This window comes from Suricata suricatta, chromosome 3, assembly GCF_006229205.1.
Source record: "Suricata suricatta isolate VVHF042 chromosome 3, meerkat_22Aug2017_6uvM2_HiC, whole genome shotgun sequence".
NCBI classification, from domain to species: domain Eukaryota; kingdom Metazoa; phylum Chordata; class Mammalia; order Carnivora; family Herpestidae; genus Suricata; species Suricata suricatta.
In genome coordinates this window covers 128100974-128123923 of record NC_043702.1, presented here as the reverse complement: position 1 = coordinate 128123923, position 22950 = coordinate 128100974, and the positions used below count along the sequence as shown (strand labels likewise).

General features: G+C 40.3%; 1 protein-coding gene across 5 annotated transcripts in view; it reads right to left on the bottom strand.

Moving 5' to 3' along the window:
- RASAL2 (RAS protein activator like 2) overlaps positions 1-22950 on the bottom strand; it is a 353784-nt gene that overhangs the window by 4852 nt on the left and 325982 nt on the right. For 3 of the 5 annotated variants that reach the window (XM_029935134.1, XM_029935136.1, XM_029935132.1), the window contains exons 10-17: positions 19021-19165; positions 18105-18341; positions 16264-16465; positions 13989-14188; positions 12346-13207; positions 5205-5339; positions 3081-3283; positions 1328-1415 (exon numbers count right to left, since the gene is read on the bottom strand). In XM_029935134.1, the coding sequence (XP_029790994.1) occupies positions 1328-1415; positions 3081-3283; positions 5205-5339; positions 12346-13207; positions 13989-14188; positions 16264-16465; positions 18105-18341; positions 19021-19165 (2072 nt within the window). The remainder of the gene's footprint in view (positions 1-1327; positions 1416-3080; positions 3284-5204; positions 5340-12345; positions 13208-13988; positions 14189-16263; positions 16466-18104; positions 18342-19020; positions 19166-22950) is intronic. The other 2 variants (XM_029935137.1, XM_029935133.1) reach the window with 1 other exon arrangement.

The window sequence follows — 22950 nt, the reverse complement described above, 5'->3', positions numbered from 1 at the left end:
GTCTGGAATGAATCTGCATAGTATGTACGACAAAATGGCCTTGTCTCCACTACCCTTCCCTCACCCACCGTGGGGACACCTAGAAAGGTTAAGAAAAAAAAAAGCACCAAGCCTGATAATTACAGCAGACCTTTCTTGTAATTCTTATGAGGTCCAAATATCCAGAAACTAGAGTCCAAAATATTCCAAGAACTCCGCTGACAAGAGTGGTGAGGCTCACACTGGGCTACAAGCTGGGTGTGACTGTGGAGTGTGGGTCTGGGAGGCCTCTGCTTTCAGCCTCACTCCCAACTCCTTTGAAAAATAAACCCCACGCCACATTAATCCTGTCTGGAAACTAGACAGGGGGCCTTCAGTGCAAGCTTCAGAATCCCCGGGGCTCTCACACAGATGACCCCTGGCGGCTATGCAGAGAAGAGAGTAGAGCATGAAGTCCTGGCTCCCATTTTTATTTCATAGCTTAGGGATAGGATGAGTCGTTAAGGGTGAAAAATGCAAACCCATGTGGGCTGGCTGTCTTCAGGAAGGTGATAGGTTCCGTGGCTAGACCATCACTATCAGAACTGCACCTGTCTTGTTGTCTGTTTGAGTCTAAGAAACACAACCATATTTCACATTGATAAAATAAGATGAAATCCACAATGTGTCCTGCCTCCCGGATTTTTCCCTGATCACTGGTGTGTCTGTGAGGTGCTCCTGGCAGTTGTCATGCCATTAGTGTCACAAGTGTACGCTAAAGTGAGCAGAGGCCTGGGTTCCGATTTCATCAGGACTAAGAGGCTCTCTAAGCACAGCACCAACAAAGCAGGGCAGCCAAGCAAATCCCAAGCATCACTGCCAAACCCTGGACTGAAAGAATAGCAAGGAAAGGTGCCTTCCATGCCCCTGTCTTTCCCCTCAGGTTCCACTAGTACGTGGGGCTAGAGGTCAATGGCACAGTGGACGTGACTAACAAGACCGTGAACATCACAGCCAAGCGATGGTCAGTGGAGGTCACAAGCCAGACACATGCAGTGTGCTTTTCACAGTTATCCCCTCGGAGAATGCCCTCCTTTCCACAAGGAAAGGAGTAGAGCCCGTCATGCACTAGGTTGAGATCTGTCAAGCAACTGCACTAAGCACGCTAATACTTTGCTGGGTCGACACACCTGTCACCAGTAAAAGAAAGCAATACATAGAAACTCTTTGAATCTTCAAAAGGTAATGTGGAGAACTTTCCAATGACCCATTTTCCAGGACATGCCTTGGCATTTCCAAAAGGTCAAAGTCAGGAAACTTAACAGTTACTACAAATAAGTGCTTTGTACTAGATTCAAGGCCCACTTACCTGTGCATCAATTATTTTTTGCTTTGCGTCAATAACGGCTTGCATCTCAGCGTGGTCCTTCTTCAGTTCCTCTTCCACAGCCATGAGCCTAGAATGGGCAGCGGGGAGACACGGGCATCAGACAGAGGCCAACTAATGTAGGGCGCAAGAAACCCACATTCGGCAGAGTCCAGGTTTCCACTCCTTCCAGTAAGAGGTCTGTAATCATGCTTGCTTTCTTCTCTCCCACCCCTGGAAGAAGACGTCCAAGGCTGACTTCTCGCTCTGTGACCGGATCATGAATTTTTATCTTCTCTGAAACGGTATCATCATTTCTTCCTCTCCTCTGCAAGATCCTTCCCCCAGCACAGATTATTTCATTGCAAACTATCAAACCAACCAACAAAAACCTAACAACCCTCTCTTTGTCTCAAGTTCCCTTGTGACAGCTGTCCCTTCTCTCCCCTGCTCAGCAGTTTCTCAAAGAGTATGTGACGCTCGGTAGGCTGACTTTCTTTCTCGGGGCCACTCAACGCTCAACTCCATGAAATTGGTCCAAGACTGCTAATTCCCTTCAGATTTGTGAAACAACAAACCTTTTTCTGTCTTTGATTTGACTGACCTCTCCATAGCACTGGGCAGTACTGAACGCACAGTGGTTAGGAGCATGGACTCTGGAGCCTGACTGCCTGGCTTCAAGTCCCGCTAGTCCCGCTAAGTGACCTCGGGCAAGTGCCTTCCCAGATCTGGTGTCTGTTTCTTTATTTGTAAAATGAGAATAATAGCTGCCTCAAGGGTTGGCATTCAACACGTTTTTATTAACTGATTAAGCCAATTATTATTAGGTAAGTGCTTAGGAAGAGTGCTGGGGGCACCTGGGTGGCTCAGTTGGTTCCGACTTTGGCTCAGGTCATGATCTCACAGCTTGTGGGTTTGAGCCCCACATCCAGCTCTGTGCTTACAGCTCAGAGTCTGGAGCCAACTTTGGATTCTATGTTGTCCCCTCTCTCTGCCCCTTCCCTGCCTGTGCTCTGCCTCTCTCTCAAGGTACATAAGCATTAAGAAAATTATTAAAAAAATGGGACACCTGGGTGGTTCAGTCGGTTAAGCATCTGACTTTGGCTCAGGTCATGATCTCATGATTCGGATGTTTGAACCCTACATTGGGCTCTGCACGGACAGCTCAGAGCCTAGAGCCTGCTTTACATTCTGTAGGTCTCCCTCTCTCTCTCTCTCTCTGTCCCTCCTCTGCTTGTGGTCTCTTTTTCTTTCTCTTTCCAAAATAAATAAACCTTAAAAATATTAAAAATGTTAAAAAAAAAAAAAAAAGAGTGCCTGGCCTGTGGTAGGTGCTATGTATTTGGTAGGAGTGACCCCTCCCTCTGTCCCTGGACATCCTTGGCACTCTCAGTTCTCTGGCCCCAAAGATATCCAGAGACACTCTCTTACATGTCTGTGCACTTGTGAAAAACTAAGTCACTCTTGGGCATTGAATCCTAAGTCCTTTCAAGTGAGTCATTATATTTCCATTTCTTCCTAATTGTTATGATGAAAGAACAACAGACCACTGCTGTCTTCAAAGGAAGTGTACTTAGGCCTCATGGTTAGAAAACTTGAAGAGACACAGTCATTCATTCACATTCGTCCCCAGCACCACGGGGCATAGGGAGAGTGTGAGTGGCTTTGGCTGCCGCTGCTCCAGGATCCTTTGGGTCACCTTCCCGTCTTCTTGTGCTCCTAGGTGGCCCACACCCCGCACCAGCGATCGCCTAACCTGCTGATGATGCTCTTCATCTGGCTGTCCTTCTCCTCCTGCTGCCTGCGCAGGCGCTCCTCGCTGTCCTCCAGCCGCGCCTTGTACTCCAGCAGCAGCTTCTGCATCTGCTGCTCCTGCACCAGCAAGCGGCGCTCGTACTCCTCCAGCCGCCGGCTGGACGCTCGCAGGCGCTCCTTCAGCTTCGTGATTTCCTGCTCGTACTGGCGTGGGGGAGAGGCGCCAGAGACATGGAGGGAAAGACCACAGTTAATGCTGGTTTTAGAAATCAGTGGAGCTCCATGCTGTCTGGGCTGCCATTCCGTGGGCCGCAAACATGCTTTAAAATGATCGAAAGGCATAACTAGTAAAGGAGCTCTGTCTTCCCTTTCCCTAATGTCACACTTTTCATCTTCACTTGGCATCTCAGATCTATAGATTTATGTATCTCTTTCCACTTTAAACTACCAGTGCTACCAGTGCTACAAGCCACATCCAATCTTTATGAAATGGGGGCAGGAGAAAAAAAGATTCAGTATGTAGAAGCCTGATGAATCACTTAAAATAAGCCAAAAGTCAGCTGACTACCAGAGAGATTTCTGGATCATCACCTGCACCCTAGGACCTCCGACACACCCTGGCTCATCATGACTTCACTCTACCAGAATCAGCCCTTCAGAGAACAGGCAACATTTCTATAATGTTACGTTACTAAATCAATAAATAGAATCTGGAATAGCAAAGTAAGCTATTGCTGCTGTAGGAGTATAAACTATTCAGGTCACAAGCACTAAGCAAAAGGCCTACATACTCTCCAGGGCTGATCAAAACTGACCCTTGGCCCGTTTTCATGAAGTGGTTCATCTGCTCAATTTGGTACAGCTTGCTGGAGCATGTTTGTCTGTTTTCTAACTACAGCTTTATACAAATTCATATACATGAAAGCTTTATATAATAAATTCTCACTAAAGCATTATATAATTCAATTGGTTACATGGCCCCTTCTCATACGATGTTGCAGGGGCTGGGGTTTGAGAATACTGCAGCGTCACATCTCCAGGTGAGGTGAGAAGCATAGGCTCTCTTGTAGATGGTCTACTTAAATTCATCAGTAATTCATGATAAATCTCTATGGTGCTTTGTAAAATGCAATCTATTTTCACATAATATCCAATTTAATTGATGATCAGGCAGTTAGCTTCCGCTTACCCAACCTCATGATCCTAAACTATATTCATTAATCCAGAGGTCAAAGATGACAGTTTTTATGACAGTTTAAAAAGGCAGACACTGTTGGGACGCCTGGGTGGCTCAGTCGGTTAAGTGTCCGACTTTGGCTCAGGTTATGATTTCACAGTTCATGGGTTTAAGCCCTCGATCGGGCTCTGTGCTGACAGCTCAGAGCCTGCAGCCTGCTTTGGATTCTGTGTCTCCTTCTCTCTCTGCCCTTCCCCTACTTGTGCTCTTTGTCTCTCAAAAATGAGTAAACATTAAAAAAAATTTTTTAAAAAGGTAGACTGCATCAATAAGCATATTTTAGTATTCTGTGTGTGATTTTAGGATTTTAAGATCTTGCTGATAAGTAACTAGTTGCATGGTTGTTAATTAAATGAGAGAATGCCACACATGGTGTCAAGGTTCTTGATAATCCTTTTTCTCCATGTGAACTTTTCTTTGAAACAAAACAGAAATAATAGATAATGTCCATTTAAAAATCAATATAGAGCTGGAAATTCTTTATCCAGAAAAGGCGAAAAGAAAAATAAAAGACAAAATCACTAACAAGACATGGAAAGGAAGTGTAGTCCAAGGGCAATTTTGGCCTTGGTTGAATACTAGCAACAGGTTTATTGAAACGCTAAATATTTACCTACAGTGATAAGAAATGAATAGCAGAAGGTTTTCCAAATTAAGTTAACCTAAATAACAAGAAAATGAAATCTCCCACACAGGCTGATAGACATTTGCTACATATTTTCAAACACGGACACCACTGAACTGTCTTACAGATATGGATATGATGGCTAACATTAGACATGGAGTTGACACCGGTGGGGGTGAAGAGCTCAAGTTCTCGGATAGACAACCCCTCTGGTGGCCTCTCACTCTGGGGGCAGTAAGTTAGTAAAGACAGGTGAGTTCTACCTTCTCAGCATGCTTGGATTCATCTTGATTTTGCTCAGTCTCTTCCACATCCTCTTCATATTGGCCATTGTTGAGAACCCAGGCTGCAGTCCTCTCTACTGGGGACATTGTGGCAGAGTCCACAGGTGACTGAACCTGCATCAGAAACACTTATTAGCATCTCCCCAAACAGCTCGTCCACTAGTTAGGTTTCTCAAAGGGGGTTCTTCTTGGAGGACAAAACTGTGTACTAATAAATGCTCTCAATTCTAGGTAATATGTTATTAATGACAGGGCTGGGGGTGAGGAATGAGAATATCTCCTTGTAGAAGAATACACTGTTCTGAATAGAAACTCCTATGTATCACATCCAAGAAAAGAAGGCCAAGGCCAAAACTATTCATTACTCCAGTGATGCAATTACCAATGAAATTACAATGATAACTGAATGAGAGAAAAGGCACAACGTGGCTGCTTAACCCAGTGATGAACAAACTCACAAGGTACTCATTTATATATCAGAATGCCAAGTCCTTAATTTTCATATTAATCATGTAGAGAAAGAGAAAAAACAAGTGCTGACCATTTTTAGAGAGAATGGACTTCTTAATGGATTAGGATCATTCAGAAGTCTATATTTTAGAGCAGTTTCTTAAAGAATATAGGATCAAAACAAAAGATATTGGACTGGTTTAAAGGACATTTCAATCCGGTTGGGATAGCCAGATAAAGTGCCCTTTTCCAATACTGATATGTTAGAATAACAAGAATTCTAGTCTTCAGTAGCTACTCTGCCATTTCATATTCTTTACTCTTCAATACTCTTTTCTTAATCTCACTGATTAGATATTAATACCATCACCATCACTCTAGTATTTCATAGGGAGTTGTAGGGATTGAGTGATATGATGTATGTGAAAGTTTTTTTGGAAACTACAAAGTACTACAGAACTTGGATGTTATCATATTGATGTTTAGAAAAACTGGCATTGGATATTGTAGTTTCTATTAGCCTACTGAACATTAGTGCTTTCTCTACAATGCTAGAAATATAAAACAAATTCTTTTTCTCCAGTATGCTTGAGAGAGACAGAGAGAGAGAGAGAGAGAGAACAAGGGAGGTTGGAAGGGAGAGAGAATGAGAACAAAGCACTGTATGGGAGTTAGCTCTGTATGGGAGAGAAAATTCCCTTCGATTATGAGATTATGGAGTACTGGTCCTCAAAATAGAAATCTATTTTATTTCTAAAAGGCCTTCTACCTTAAGATTATCCTTATGTCATTCTGAAATAGAATCCAGTTAAACTCTAAATGGACAGCTATTTTAAAAGAGGTATTTTGATGACTCTGCGATTTAGACTAGATGAAAAATACTGGCCGCAGAGACTAAAAGGTTATCAAAGATAGGTTCTGAGAAAGTCTGCAAAATACACAAGCAAGTAATGTGAGGGTGTTTCTTAAAGATCTGAAGCAGAATCTGGTTTGGCTGATTTACAAAGAGATTACAAATATATCAGTAAAAAGTGGCATCACGCCCGACACACACATAAGCAGTTGTTAACGGACTTCTAGCTAGAAGTTGTTCCTTTAAAACCAATTTCTCCACCGTGTCAAGGAGCATGTAAACATATCTCTATCTCCACTCTGGAATGTAGGTATGTCTCTCATACTTCATTCATTTGTGTATCAATTTATTATTTTTGTCATAACCACATTATCACTGATGTATTATTTATTATCTCTTTAAAATGACCTTTTCCAGTTACTAAGTCCTTATGCCTAAGCAATAATATCAGTAAAATCATGATTTTGAGGTTATATGTATTTATGAATACTTATTAATAGTCATATTTTTCTAAGGTGTGTTAAAATAATTACATGATTAATTAAACATCTTGTATACTTAAACAATTTGGAGCATCACACTTTAGAAACACTGGCCTATAAGACAGAGTATCATCTATAACGGAAGGTAGTAATTATCCACATGCAAAATTATTATAAGAAACAAAGGAGTCAGCATGTATAAGCATTTTGTAAATGGCAAGGTACTTTACACACACACACATTTGCACACATTAGTTCTCCCCCTGCTGGACTTTAAAAGCAGAGCACAATAAATGCTTCAGCACTGGCAGAGAAAAATAGTTTTACAAGAGGTTTAGGTTTTTATTTGATATATATATACATATACACCTGAAAGGCAAAAGAATGTGGTTATGAGTCTTAAAAAAGTAGTAGAAAGCCAATATTTAAAGGAGAAAATGCCTTTTTAATTTTATAATCTTATCACTTTAGCACACAGGGCAGAGAAAAGCTGCTTTTCTGTGAAACCAGGATCTTCTACTCAATAGCAGTTTGAGATAAAGCGGGTACTAAAACTAATAATAACTTTACCGTTTGGAATTTACCTTTGAAGTATCAAGGCAGCTAATTCAATAGCTTTCTACTTTATCTAGTTAACAAGGTGTTGCTTGAATCAACTTTTTCCCTGCGATTTATTATGGGGTAACTATTTATTGGGTGCCTATAAATGCACTGCACACTAAAGATATTCCTAGAACACACTAAGGGGAGATCTTAGCTCCTAAAACCATGTTAGAACAATGACTCCTTAGCACAATCTAGGCTTTGACTGTTAAGTGAGAAGCTGTAAAAACAAGAGTCGGTTCATTCCACTGGTGATGGTGGTAGCTACCATATCTTCAGAAGGACTAACAATGTACAGTGAATTATAAGAGATTTCATGAAGGAACTGGGCATTAGGGTCTATTCCTATTGTATGGGTTGAATCTGATTTTCAACCACTTCCTCATATATCCAAGCACTCTGCATGGTAGTAGGTGGTCAATAAGTGCTGAAAAAAATATTAACTATTCCTTGCATTCATGGTAAAACCTTTACTAAACCTTTACCTTTTACTAAGTTATAAAGAACAGAAAAGTAATATTGCATACATCAAAAATAGTTAAAAGAGAGGTGTTTTTGGTTTCTTTATAAACTATATACCATCTCTTATATATTTTTTCTATTGATCTTATATGTGCTGATCTTGCTTCCCAATTAGATTGTCAATCTTTGAGGCATGGTACCATATTATACAGTTTTCTCTGAATGGTAGTGACTATGTAATTGCATAATAGATTTTCAATAAAATATTATTCATTTATTAATACTCTGGTTCTCTTTCAAGTTCATTTACTAAAGTAAAGTGTATTGCTAAGAGAAAGATACTGTATGTCTTTTCCTCTAATCCTTCGGAAGTGCATCAAAGGTTTTTCTTCAATGACTGTTCATCTCCTTTATAAGCTGGCAACAATAGCAAAATTTGTCATCTCTAGTTTATAGTCAAAGAGATTGGGAAAAGAGGTTGGTAAGTGCTTCAAATCCCATTTTGCTTAGCTATAGCCTTAGGAAGAGTATTTGTATCCAGTGACTTTTAACAGTGGATCATTAGAGAAAATGAAGGAAGAAAAAGACAAAAAGAAAAGCAGCAGGAATTCCTACCAGGACTGTCTCCTCTTTAAGACAGAACTGTATAGGGTTTCTCTGGGAAAAATACTAACGCTTTAGGGCAAAAGGGCCAGAGATGGCAGTTTCTCTGAGCCTATAATTAATCACAGACTGGCTATGCTGAGGACAATGAACAGACCAGTTCCCTGTCCCTTGCTAGTATTTACTAGATATAAATAAGACTTGTTGGTTTCAGCTTCTTCAAGTCTCAGTCAGGTTCAGTCAGGTTCTCATAATGAATAGCACGTTTGCTGTCCACACCAAAGAAAGGGCTGACTAAATAAGTAAACTCTGAGGGTTCGAGAAGAGGTTGGTTAGGAGAGGGTTCAACAAATCCAAATGTGAAAGCTGCAGCATCATTCCAACAGGCTTGTCAGATACCTATTTTATTTTTTAATTTTTTAAATGTTTTTAATTTATTTTTGAGAGACAGAGAGAGAGCACGAGCAGGGGAGGGTCAGAGAGAAGGAGACACAGAATCGGAAGCAGGCTCCAGGCTCTGAGCTAGCTGTCAGCACAGAGCCCGACGCGAGGCTCGGACCCACAAACTGTGAGATCATGACCTGAGTCGAAGCTGGAAGCCGGACGCTTAACCGACTGAGCCACCAGGTGCCCCCAGATACCTATTTAAAAGCCTTTTCAAATGCGAATTTTTGAGGTTATGTAACATGCTGTATCTGAACACATACATTATACATACCGTCTATTACACACAGAGAGTGCATGACACACGGAAAACAAAATGGACAGGAAAATGAGGGGGGAAAATCCAAAGAGAAGCTGAGAAGGGTGAAAAAATTTGAAGGCAGCTTCCTGAAAAAAAAAAAAGAAATCTCTTGTTTGTAGATTGGATTGTTTCACTAGGATTTTGTTTTCTTCCTACTCAGTACGTATATGGAGAAGACCAAAGCTAGCAATGTGCCAACAATGGCCGCTCCTTTGTGTAAGATACAGATGGAATTTGCATGGGACAAAGCGGCTGATAATTACACACGCCTACAGAACAATCCCCACAAAGAAATCCTCTAGTTTTTGGGAGAGAAGAATTCCCCAACAGAATTTGCAATTACAATATGTAGAGGAATTTGCCAAAAATGTGCTGATCATGTAAAAATTCAGAGGCTTCATGGGAGTAAGAGGAGAAAAGCAAGAAACAGAAAGATAAGGAATAGAAAATAACAACATAAGTTTGAAAGAATAAACCATCTGCATAGAAAGCGTCAGTGAAGAAAAACCAGAAACTTGAGCAATAAAAATACAGTGATTTATGTTCTGACTGATATGGTGGTGGCACTGCCAGCAAAGGCATAAACAGAGGTGAGTATTTCAAGCTGTGTGAGGCCATCTCACTGTGTCTGTGCCACACGTGCGGATATACCACAGGCATCCCCTAATTCATTAATGGTTGTGGCACAAAATGTTTTTAAATCGATTATTTGGAGACTGTATCCATTTCCTGCCTCCCATCTACCCAAGACAGCCTTCTCTTCATCAAGAGAAACCTGTACTAACTGCTTGTGTGACAGGTGCTATATTTTCCTATATTTAAGTATTATAAATGATAACTGGTTCCAGCTGATCACATAGGGGGCTGTTTAATTTAAAATATTTATAAACCATCAGTCTGAGTCACGCGTCCTGGTAACTGGGGACTACATGAAACAGGGGAAGGGGTTAGCATTCCTTTTTTCTGTCCATGCATGGGCCTGAGTCAGCTTTTGAAAAGCAGGTTGGAGGGCCCTTTCCACTGTCCTGTACCTCTCTGCCAATCTGAGATTTTCCCATGCTCAGGACACCCATGCTGCACTAGACTCTGCGTGGCTGTCTGTCTCCACGTAGCCCTCCATCTCTAAAATTCCCAATCTTTCTATTCTCCTCTCAATGAACACTTCAGTTCTCTGAAAGTGGTTAATCTCAACTAGCAGCTGGCATAAAAGCAACATGTGGAAAAGACCATGGTAAGGTAAGAAGGACCGCCTTCCAACACACAAATTAAAAGAATATACGTGACACAGGACACACACACAAAAGATATCGATATGCATAAGCATTTTCATTGTGTATAGTCTTCTTTCCTTTTTAAATGAAAATGCTTATTAAATCAAATGAATTGGTGAAATCTGGGGAAATATAAAACAAATAAAAATGAAAATTTAAGAGTGAAGGAAATTTCTCTGAAAAGAATGACCAACTGGGAGGCTCTGCCTGGGAAGCTTTGGCTGTGGGAGTCAGGTTAAGTTAGTCATACTTTTCATCTCTTTCTCTACTTCTGTATCCCAGGATTCTGTCGATGTTCTAATTTTTTTTTTTTTAAACAGTAACTATCAAGCTAAGGGCAAGGGCTCTGATCACAGCACAGTGGAGGCAGAAACAACCAAATCAGTAAATGCCTACCTATAAAAAAGCAAATATATTAAAAAGATATAATGGGGTTTTATTGCAGTCTCCTCTGACCAATGGTTTTGCTGACAAAAGGATTTGGCATAGAACTCTTTGAATCACAAGGCTCCCTAGGACTTTACAAAGTACGATTAGGTTTCAAAGAAGAAAAATCTTTTTTAGATTAAAGATTAAGTGTATACCTATACATGTACTCCTCAGGTTAATAGATTGTTTCAAAAAGCAAAATTTGTAGTGGTGTCTGAAAATGTATCCTGTAGGGAAGACATGAGTGACGAAATTCTTGGGGAAACTTTTTATTTGTCAAGAAGAAAAGTCCTGAAGTCTTATGACTGGGTGTGACACTAGCTGGGCTTACCCATGCAAAGAGAAAATAGAAAGGATTTGTAAATGTCTTACAGCATTTGTCAACCACCTGTGTTTCTATCTTTTTACTGCTCTCCTTTACCTTGTCTTTATAGGTCCTCAGTTGTTTATTTTTCTAGCCATTTCCAGGAAAAGGCACAGGGGACTTGTTATTTCCAAAGGGAAGTGGGGGGTGGAATAGAGAGCAGTTGCATTAAACGTTTGACTCAGAATGCAAAAGTTTATTCTGGAAACTTTAGGGAAAAAAAATTAAGGATGATTAAGGTTCAGATTCCCAAAATATACTGTGGTTGATCTGGCCTCTAGCTTCACAGTGTATGATACTGTTCTAATTATTCATGCAATATCGACCGATCTGTTCCCAGTGCGCACCTAGGTAGTGACTCAGCTGCGTGAAGAGAAGGAAAAGCCCTTTGTGTGGTTGTTAGCCTCCTGAGGGTAATGAGTCAAACTACGTTCTGTGGCCTCACCTGGCCAGAGCCTCCCAAACCTTTCATTTCCTCTACATTTAAAAGCTGCAGAAAATGGGGTGCCTGGGTGGCTCAATTGGTAAAGCGTCCAACTTCGGCTCAGGTCATGATCTCACAGTTTGTGAGTTCAAGCCCTACACTGGGGCTCTGTACTAATGGTGGCATCAAGCTCTGTGTTGGGCTTTGCGCCAACAGTTTGGAGCCTGCTTGGGATTCTCTCCCTTCTTCTCTAGTCCTCTGTGTACATGCACACATTCTCAAAATAAATAAATAAGCACTAAAAAAACGTTGCAGAACATAATTTTAAGTGGAAACATTGCTAGAAATTGGATTTCCTAATGATTTATATACACAAAGAACCAAGGAAGCAGTGGGACAAGTGGAAGCCAGACCCCTCCAGCTCTGTCCCCTACCTGCTGTGTCTGTTGTCTCTGGATCGCTCTCACTTTGGGAACAGGGCTCTCTCTGGAGGAGGAAGACTGCTGCCGGGAGCGGCTCCCATTCTGCACAGGCTCGGCCATGAGGGCTGCAGAGGCCACGGACATGCTGCCCGTGCTACGCAAGGAAGCGCTATGTGGCAGGGATGGCGGGGCTTTGGCTCGGGCACCTAACCCGGCCTGGTCCATTTTCCGGATTTGGGCCTGCCCAGTACTGTTCTGCCGTGGCAGAGCAAGAGGTATGTGTCTGTCTGGCATAGTGTGCCGCCGGGAGAAATCCTCGCTCTGGGTGCTGCGTTTGGTGAAATCTTCCATGCTGCTATTGCTAGGCCCACTGAGTTTGAAATCCTCGCTGTTACTTTGGCTTCTGGAACTGGCAGTGCTTAGGTTCTCCAAACTGGAATCCACAGAGGCCTTTGGCATTGCTGGAATTGGATTATTGAGGTGATAGACAGGGTTCTGGAATGACAAGGGCTGGAGGCTGCCTGGCTGGGTCAAGGCCGGGTGCAGGGGCCTTCTCACTTGGGGTGCGCTCTGGGGCGTGCTCTGGGTTTCCCGCAGTTGTTTGATGCTGGCCACCTGGGTTATGGAAAGCTGGCTTCCAGTTAAGCGCATAGGCACATCGAGCATGACAGGTGCATGTTCCACTTGAGCAGTGTGAGTGTCCTGAAGGTCCATGAGAGAGATGCTCCTACCATTAGGAAGGCTACCTTCCTTCTCATCCTTTTCAGAGTAAGTCATGCTCTGTGAGGACGCTTGCTGAACGAGCAGTAATGTTTTCCCTCGGAAGTAGCTATCTGTGTTGTCCTGGCTTGGAGATTTTAGTTTATGCAAATCACTGTTGGAAAGGAGAGGATCCTTAATTACTCGTGAGGCAAATTCAAAACAGTTACGATTTCTCAACCCAGGCATATGAACATTCCGAAGGCTCACAGGCCCAATGTGGATACTTATATTGGTTTCTAAACTCTGATTTCATTGTTACGATTTTTAAAAATCCAAAAATTTTAGTTTCTCTCCAAAGGTGGGGAATAACACCATGTTTACCACTCCATCATTGTCTTCAAGTTTTACTAGAATTCTAGTCATTTCCTATTTAGGTTTTCAACCCTCCCAAGTGTTCTGATTCACCCTTAATCGGTTCTGTCTAAACCTTCAAGAGGAGAGATCAGCAGTAAGCCTAAAACCAAAGGGTCCCTGCTAAAGGCCCAAGTCTTGCAAATCCAGAAAAGAGGGTCAGTCTAAGCATCAACATTGCATCTCCCTATCCAGCTGACACAGCCAGCCACAAAATAATTTTAACTGAGGTTCTCCAGATTTCTGAGTGCTACAATATATGAAAATATAAATTTCAAAGCCCTTAATCTTCCATTAAGCTGGACCTAGATATTTTTTTAAATGCTGGCTGAATGTATTATAACTTTACAATATCATTGTAGAAAATAGGAATCCTAGATCTTGGGTATTATGATGACAAACAGTTGGATTTATTGTCAGATGATTTTTTCCAATTGATCATGACTTTCAAGTTGTAAATTCAACAAATACATATATTTCTGCCTAATCTCTAAGCATCATCTCTCTCTGAGACAAGTTTATTTAAATTCTCTCTTTCATACCTGTCAGTGGGGTCTTCAAATATTTTCTGCAGCCCAGAAGAGAGGCTTCCACTGACATTTGGACTGGAGTTATGCTCAGTGAAGCGTCTGAGTTGCTGCTGTATTGGTGTAGGATTAGTCAGAGACTTGGTAATATCAGCAAGAACTCGAGGGAGAGGTCCCAGTTTTGCCACGGTCGCCTGTAGGAAGGAATTTTCACCCTAATTGGATAATAAACATTGCGACATCCACCAAGGATTGTTTTTGGGACAACGATGCCCATTGATGGAGGGGTGTAGGTTGGAGGGAAGGGTAGGTGTTTGCATATGGGAGTGGCAGGTTCATAATGCATTGTTATGCAGCAGCAGAACCATGGCGTCGAGATGAATGGAGGAGGCGAAACAAGGTGCAGCGGACATCGAGGAAAGAAAGGAAATAGAAATTAGGATTATGCAAATAAAAATTAAAAGACATGCTCAAAACAACCAAACTATTGCCATTCCAACTAAAATAGGCATGCAAAGCAAACTAAATCTTTGGGAGGCTAGTAGATCAAGGTGGGGGAGGGTAGGGGAAGAACCAAACACCTTCTAACCAAAGGACGTTGAGACCAGAGGATTGGCTAGTGTGATGAAACTCCCAAAGAAAAGGCATCATGTGAGAAAAGAAATGCATGCCAACATACAAGAAGGTGGTGCATTCAGGGGTCTGGAGCACTGCAGGGGACACAGATGATACTGCCATCTACTATCCCATTTCCTTTTGGGAACTCTGACCGAGGGCCAAGTAGGTTTGCATCAGCAAGACAGTCTTTTTTAAAACAGCAAAATCAGGTAAACTGAGATATGTCTAGATTTACTCCTGGCTCCCAGGACTAAACACAGATTAAAAAAGAGAAAGCATGTTTACATAGTAAAGCCTGTTAAAAGGACCTTGACCCTAAATAAACCAGGCCTATTTCACAAGATTACTGTAGCCGCATCCCACTGATACAGTCATTGACAAAGAGTAAATTTTTGGTATTGGCTTTATCCATTCTCAATCATTTTTTTCTTTGGGAAATTCTTATTCTTATGGAATCCTTTGGGACCCCTCAGCTCTAGGGCAGTTCTACATGACTGCCTCTGGGTCTCCTTTGTCTTCTCAAAAACCAAGACTCTTCGACTCTGCTCCAATGAGTAGAATGGGCGCTCAAACGCCACCTAAAGAAGAGCCTTTACCTCTCAACTTTCTTGAGCCACGATTTGTATTCAAGGAATTTACCTCAGCATAGCTGTGACTCAAAATCTAGCTAGCATTCCTACAAGTGAAGAAGGGGTCCTCAAGAATAAGAGACAGTTTATTATTCTACAATGGTAGGACACCCTACCATTTACATTGCCTCAGGAAAGTGGTCTTTATTAATAGGTTTTATTCCCCTCCCCCATTTTATTGGTACAACATTTTTAAGGAAAATAGAAGAGGAGAGGAAAACAAATACATTCTTATCACAAAAAATAACTCTGTCTTTTGAAGTTATTCTAACATACCACCACACCTATTTATGATGTACCTGTAGCAAACAAAAAACATCAATAAATATTGTGATAAACCTAGCCAAAGTGTAAGACTACTTTCCATTATAAATTTGATCCCTCTTTGAAAAATTCCAGAAGGAAGAAAATGATTGGCATGGTATGCATTTAGTTACTAATATGATATATAATAAAATTCTTAACTTATACTCAGAAAATAAATTAAAAACAGTATTTTGTTTTTAAAATCTACATCTGTAGAGAAAGAAAACATCAGGATTTTCAGATCCCATGCAACTCAGTAGTACTAATAGTTATATTGAACCCTCTGACTTGCAGAATAAAAAAAAATCTCATGAGTTAATAAGCTAATTAAACATAATAGTCTCAGTATTTTTCCAAGTCCATACTTTTGTTCGAATTATTAAGAAGTTTCATCTCATTCTACTTATGTATGAATAAACCTGCATATAGCAATATTTGACACTAGCTTCTAGGCAAGTTTTTAGACATGTTATATATAATGTTATATGTATGTAGTTATAGAAATACATACTCCATTAATTCAGCTAATTTCTTAAAAATATATGTTAATAATTTCATGGCTTTCTAGAATTTCCTGGTTGTAGGGCACATATTTTACTCAGAATCAATAGCTATTTATTCCCAGATTGCAACTAGCAAGACGCATGGAGGCTGTCACTGTGCAGATACTTTCCAGAATTTAGGAACATTAAAGTTCTCCATCTCCCATCTCCCATTATGCTTCCCGCCTACTTTACCTTATCAAGTTGGGAAACTACTTCCCACAGTAAGGAATGCAAAACTGAAAGCTCTCGGCCCAGATCAATGTAACCATCAAAGCCTGGGGTGTTTGAGATGGTGTCTGGATTAGAGATCTCCAAAAGGAAGCGCTTCATTCCACCCCATTCATGTTCTAAAAAATCATTCATGAATGCCATGTATTCTTCTTTGTTACCAAATCTGAAGTAGAGGGAGAAAAAATGAGAAAGGACACGTTCAGGAAAAGAGATGTTTGAGTTGGCTTTATGAGCTTTAAATTTATTTTTATTTTGGAGAGGTAAATGATTAATTTATAATCTGTTAAGTGATAAATGCTAAATCCTACTTTTTTAATACTAATGTAATATTCAAACACTTTACATAGCCTTCTAGTCTCTGCTAGCTAAAACTAAAACTCTTTTTTCTGGTATTTAAAGCTCTCTGTAAATAACCTTCATTTGCCTACCACATGCTCAATGGTACAAACCTTCAATATTGCTAGCTTCTTCAGAGTCTCCCGAATATATGCTGCTTCTCCAAGCCTGTGCTCATGCTATTTATTTTTGCTAGAGAAGAACTTGTCTTCTTTCCCTATCTAAATTCTAGGTATCATCATGGTCTTGCTTAAGCCCAGAAAATTTCTTTCAAAATAAGCTAGAAGTAATTTTTAGCAGAATTAGCTCAAATATGGGTAAATATGTCTATTTCTGTGCTGGTGTATATATAGGGCACACAAAATGAAAATAGTGCACTTCTAAAAAGCCACTATTTACACTAGAAAACAATCTGTCTCACTGAAATTCTACTTTCTTCCTTCAATACACTGCTAATAGAGAATCTTGTCTTTTTGGAAACAATGAAAAGTGGCAAGAAAAAAGTGTGAATGGACACACTCTACCACCCAACATTGCTGCTGTTTACATCTGACTGCATTTTCTTCCCAAAGGTTTTCTAACTTCCTTTAAAAATTTTTTTAAATCTATATAAAAGTTTAAAGAATATACAACAAACAACCATATGCCATTCCTCCACATTAACCCACTGCTAACATTTCGCCAAGTTTTCTTTCACTTTCTCTCTCTCTCTCTACATACTTCTTTTTCCTTTGCTGAACCGTTTTAAACTAAGTTGCAGAGAAAAACTAAATACATTAGCACTCATTTCTTCAGAATAAGGAATATCTCTTACATAAACCAATGCCATTATCACACTAAAACTTTTAAATCGTGTTATATATAGTCCACATTTATTGCCCCCAAAATGATGTTTATATATTTTCTTCCCCCAAGTTCGGATCCAGTTAAGATTCAAGCATTGCCATTTTTTTTAAATCTAGAACAGTCCCTCTCCATCTTTTCACTGTTTCATGACATTGGCTTCTTTTTGAAGGGGCCAGGCCAACTGTTTCAGATAATGTAAACACCGGGTATGTCAGATGGTCTCTCCCAACATTTTTATACTTTAGTTTTTGTATTAACATATTTCTGGAAGAAAATCATATGTATCTTCTAGTATCCTTTCTCTTTTTTGCTAAAGTTTTGAATTGCACTTTCCATTTAGTATAATTGTATCTGCATCGTGTTCCGTATTATTGGATATTTTTGGTGAATGCTGTAGGGACTGCAAATATTCTACCAAATGCATGTACTGTAGGTTACTCAACCATTCCTCCATAAAGTGAATATGTAAGCTGTTTCTTTCTTTTTCCTTCTATGTTTAATATCACCACATTGAAAATCTTGCATATGAGTGATGAGGCTCCCCACCCCCATCCATAGTCTAGGTGTCACGTATTTTTTAAACAACGTTTTTAAAAAGTGTTTACGGCAGTGACACCTACTTGGCAAAGTTAGCCAGGTTCTGAATGACCTTGGCAATTAGAGTCAGAGTACGAGACGTGCGGTCATCAGGATACTCCTGCATGAGGTTGAAAAGGCTGGGAGACATAATGGCCGGGCACAGAAAGCGCAGGAACAGTGAGGCACTGATGAGCCGCTCGCTGATGTCCTGCTTGCCCCGGTTCAGGCACTGCTGCTTCCATGATGCAAACACTTCTTTCAGCTCACGGGGGAAAACACTGGCAAAGGAAAAAAAGATCAAAACCTCTAAACATAAAAAAGTATCATGACCCACAAAGACACAAGTGATCCTGCTCTGGCCCAACACACCTGCTCAAGAGCCAGGCAAAGAGGAGAGCCTGGTGGAGAGAATTCCGCCTGATATGGCCTAGAGTTGGTGGAAAATTCAAAGACGCCCAGATGGAGACTGGAAACCCACGGCCATAAAGCTCAGGGATTAGTGTAAATTTAGTTTTGCAAAGTGGGAAAATGGCATAAGGCTCCTGCCTGAACCATCTGGTTTAATAGAGCTTACCATAATCTCTCTAAAGAGTGTTCATCAAAACTCTTCCAAAATCTCACCAATTGCTGGGGTTGGAACAATGATCAAAAATCATTAATACAACTGTTTAATACTCGTAAATACTTTAGAAAGCCATTAAAATACTTTGGATATTTGAGGTTGTGGTGCTCCTATTCTGGGGAAATGTTATATTTATGTAGACAATGTTACATTTATATAGACAGTTCCCAGGTGCTTCTGCTTACAATGGAGAGTTGGACTTTAGAGAGGAACTTTCCGTCTTCCCCCTAAGCCCTTCCTTTGGTTGGGAAATACTACAGTTAACACTGCAATGACTTTTACATGGAAAACTTGAAGTTCCATGAGCAGAGGCTGAAGCGCTGACCCCTGCTCACCAGTAAGAGTTGATGATCTTGCAGAAAGCCAGCTCGCAGCACATTTTCAGGTTGCTCTGATGGTCTATCAGTTCACTAGAGGAACACTTGCTGGGATCTACTTCACAGTTCTCGTCTGACTCGTACAAAGCTTTGATGAACTCTCCTGTTAGAAGAGAGAAGATGACGGATAGTATAACTATGAATAGCGTCTTCCTGAACAGAATAAAAGGAATTAGCATTTCGGTCCCAAAATGTATAATGGGAATTGTTTTCTGAGACCTGACATAGAGGGCATAAAGGATTGTTATTGCTTTAGAACCTAAGGGTTACCAACTCCCATATATCACGTTTCTCTTCCTCATCCTGGAAGTGGAAAAACTGCAATCACTAACCTCACCATCATGGTATTTATGAAAACAATAATAATGATCATACTTTAAGCAACGATACAAATTTAAATCATTTATCTGAAACCACATATATATATTCTTTATATATATTAATGTTTATTTTTGAGAGAGAGAGAGAGAGATACCCATAAAGAGTGTGAGTGGGAGGGGCAGAGAGGGAGAGGGAGACGCAGAATCCAAAGCAGGCTCCAAGCTGCGAGCTCTCAGCACAGAGCCAGATGCAGGGCTCGAACTCATGAATCACAAGATAATGACCTGAACCGAAGTTGAAGGCTTAACTGACTAAGCCAGGTAGGTGCCCCACAAGTATATTTAATTAGCAGGGACTCACTGTTTGTTATAAGGCTGCTCTACCACGATGAATAATGTAGTTATTATTTTAGAAGAAAAAAGAACCCAAGCTTGACTGAATACCCACCTAAGGTTTTTAGTGCTAATGCTGGTGCTAAACACAGATTTGAGTAAGGATCTCTAGGCTTACCTCTTGTAAAGGTGACAGTCATTCAACATAGCACAAAACTGCAGCAGACATTTCTTTATATAATCTGTATATGTCTTTCCAAATAAATTTAGCTTAGAAGCAATGTTTATACACCTCATCCTCTATAGCATATGCCCAATATTCCCTGAACAAAGAAATCCCTTCCTTACTTGTTTATCCTCCACTATACACTGTACCTTATGTATGTTCTAGTGTTCCATGTTTCACAGTGTTTTGTGCTTCTTTGTTCACATGTCTGTCTCACATTCACACTTCTAGGATGAACACCCTTGGAGGTCAGGGGCCAGCTTCTATTCATGTTTGAATCTCCAGCCTATCAAATAGCTCTCAAAGTACTGCAGATGCTCAGTAAATATTTATCAGAGATGATAGCATGTATTTTTTTAATGTTTATTTTAGAGAGAGAAAAAACATGAGCAGAGGAGGGGCAGAAAGAGAGGGGGACAGAGGATCCAAAGCAGGCTTGTACTGATAGGAGTCAGACAGATGTGGGGCTTGAACTCATGAACTGCGAGATCATGACTGGGGCCAAAGTCTGATGCTCAACTGACTGAGCCTCTAAGGGATCCTTATTCTTGGGTTCTTATAGGTCTTTATGACAAAGGAGTAGATTTTGCAAAGATCCTGTCAAATCTGCTCAGATCATTCAAAGTTCAGGCTAGTTATAATAGATTTCATGGACCTGAACAAAAATTTCTGCAAAATTAAGTAGCAGCAGCAACACACAGACCATGTTCTATCAAAAGGGTAAGTAGTGAGACAAGTGAAGATTTAAAAATCTTATTAGCTATAATAATTAGCTATATTAGCTATAATAGAGGATGAGAAATGATTACTTGGAAGAAAATGTTTGGAGAACAGTAAACTAGTGGATGGAAAAAGTAAAGGCTTTGTAACCAGATAGATCTAAGGTCAAATCACTTAATTACTGGGGAGCCTTGAAAAATCATTTCACTAAAAGTCTGAGTTTCAGCTCCCTTATTAATAAAATGGCATCAGTAACTCCCACCCTTATAGATATGCAGTGAGGATCAGAAATAATGCATGAAGAGAAAAGCACTTAATATGGCACCTGGCACTTAGTAGGGACTCCACACATGCAATTTAAAAATAATCTTTCATAAACTGAAATGACCCAAACAAAAATATTTACAAATTCTCAACAAGATTTATATTTGACATGTTCTCAATGTTCCCTATACTATATGCGTCTACACAATTTACCTCATTTAAAGAGCAACTAAATTTACTCTACTACAGAGCTGTAATCATCTAGACAGTATAGGACTGGCACAAAAACAGACACACAGACCAAAGGGACAGAGAGAGAACCCAGAATTGAACCCACAAATGTATGACCAACCAATCTTTGACAAAGCAGGAAAGAGTATCCAATGGGGAAAAGACAGTTTCATTAGCAAATGGTGCTGGGAGAACTGGACAGCAACATGCAAAAGAACGAAACTAGACCACTTATACCATACACAAAAATAAACTCAAAATGGATAAAAGACCTGAATGCAAAACAGGAAACCATCAAAACCCTAGAGGAAACAGGCAACAATCTCTTTGACCTCAGCCGCAGCAATTTCTTGCTCAACACGTCTCCAGAGGCAAGGGAAATAAAAGCAAAAATAAACTATTGGGACGTCATCAAGATAAAAAGTTTCTGCACTGCAAAGGAAACAATCGATAAAACCGATGGAATGGGAAAAGATATTTGCAAATGACATATTGGATAAAGGGTTAGTATCCAAAATCTATAAAGAACTGACCAAACTCAACACCCAAAACCAAATAATCCAGGGAAGAATTGGGCAGAAGACACAAATAGACATTTTTCCAAAGGAGACATCCAGATGGCCAACAGACACATGAAAAGATGCTCAACACCAATCATCATCAGGGTAATACAAATCAAAACCACACCAAGATACCACCTCACACTGGTCAGAGTGGCTAAAATGAACAACTCAGGAAACCACAGATGCTGGAGAGGATGTGGAGAAACAGGAACCCTCTTGCACTGTTGGTGGGAATGCAAACTGGTGTAACTGCTCTGGAAAGCAGTGTGGAGGTTCCTCAAAAAATTAAAAATAGAACTACCCTATAATTCATCAATAGCATTACTAGGAATTTACCCAAGGGATACAGGATGCTGATGTATCGGGGCATATATGCCTCAATGTTTATAGCAGTGTTTTCATCAATAGCCAAATTATGGAAAGAGCCTAAATGTTCATCAACTAATGAATGGATAATGAAGATGTGGTTTATCTATACAATGGAATTCTACTTGACAATGGGAAAGAATGAAATCCTGCCATTTGCAGCAATGTGGGTAGAAATGGAGGGTATTATGTGAAGTGAAGTCCATCAGTTAGAGAAAGATATCGTATGTTTTCACTCATATGTGGAACTTGAGAAACTGTATACCAAAAGACCATGGGGGAAGGGAAGGGGGAAAAATAGTTACAGAGAAGGGAGAGAGGGAAACCGTAAGAGACTCTTAGATACAGAGAACGAACTGAGGGTTGATGGGGAGCTGCGGGGGAGAGGGGAAAATGGGTGATGGGCATTGAGGAGGGCCCTTGTCGGGATGAGCACTGGATATTGTATGCAAGCACCGAATCACGGGAATCTACCCCCAAAACAAAGAGCACACTGCATACGCTGTATGTTAGCCAACTTGACAATAAATTATATTAAAAAAAAAAGAGCAGCTAAATTTAAAACTAGGTCATCAATGTTGAATATTCCATTTAAAAGCTGGCCCACCTCTAAATTTATACCAATAATATTTTGTTTAGTGAGTTCCTTAAGACTATATCTAGTCTAGGGAAACAATATTAACATTAATGAATAACTGATAAACTTTAAGAATTGTTCTTTATTCTTCAAGAAAAGAGCCAAATAAATAACACAAGGGTGCAGAAGTAAATTAATTGTCTAAAGATTTTTCACCTGATGATGATATATTTTAAATCCTCTCAAACTGAGAAAATTATTTTCACTTTTGAAACTATAATGTCGTGA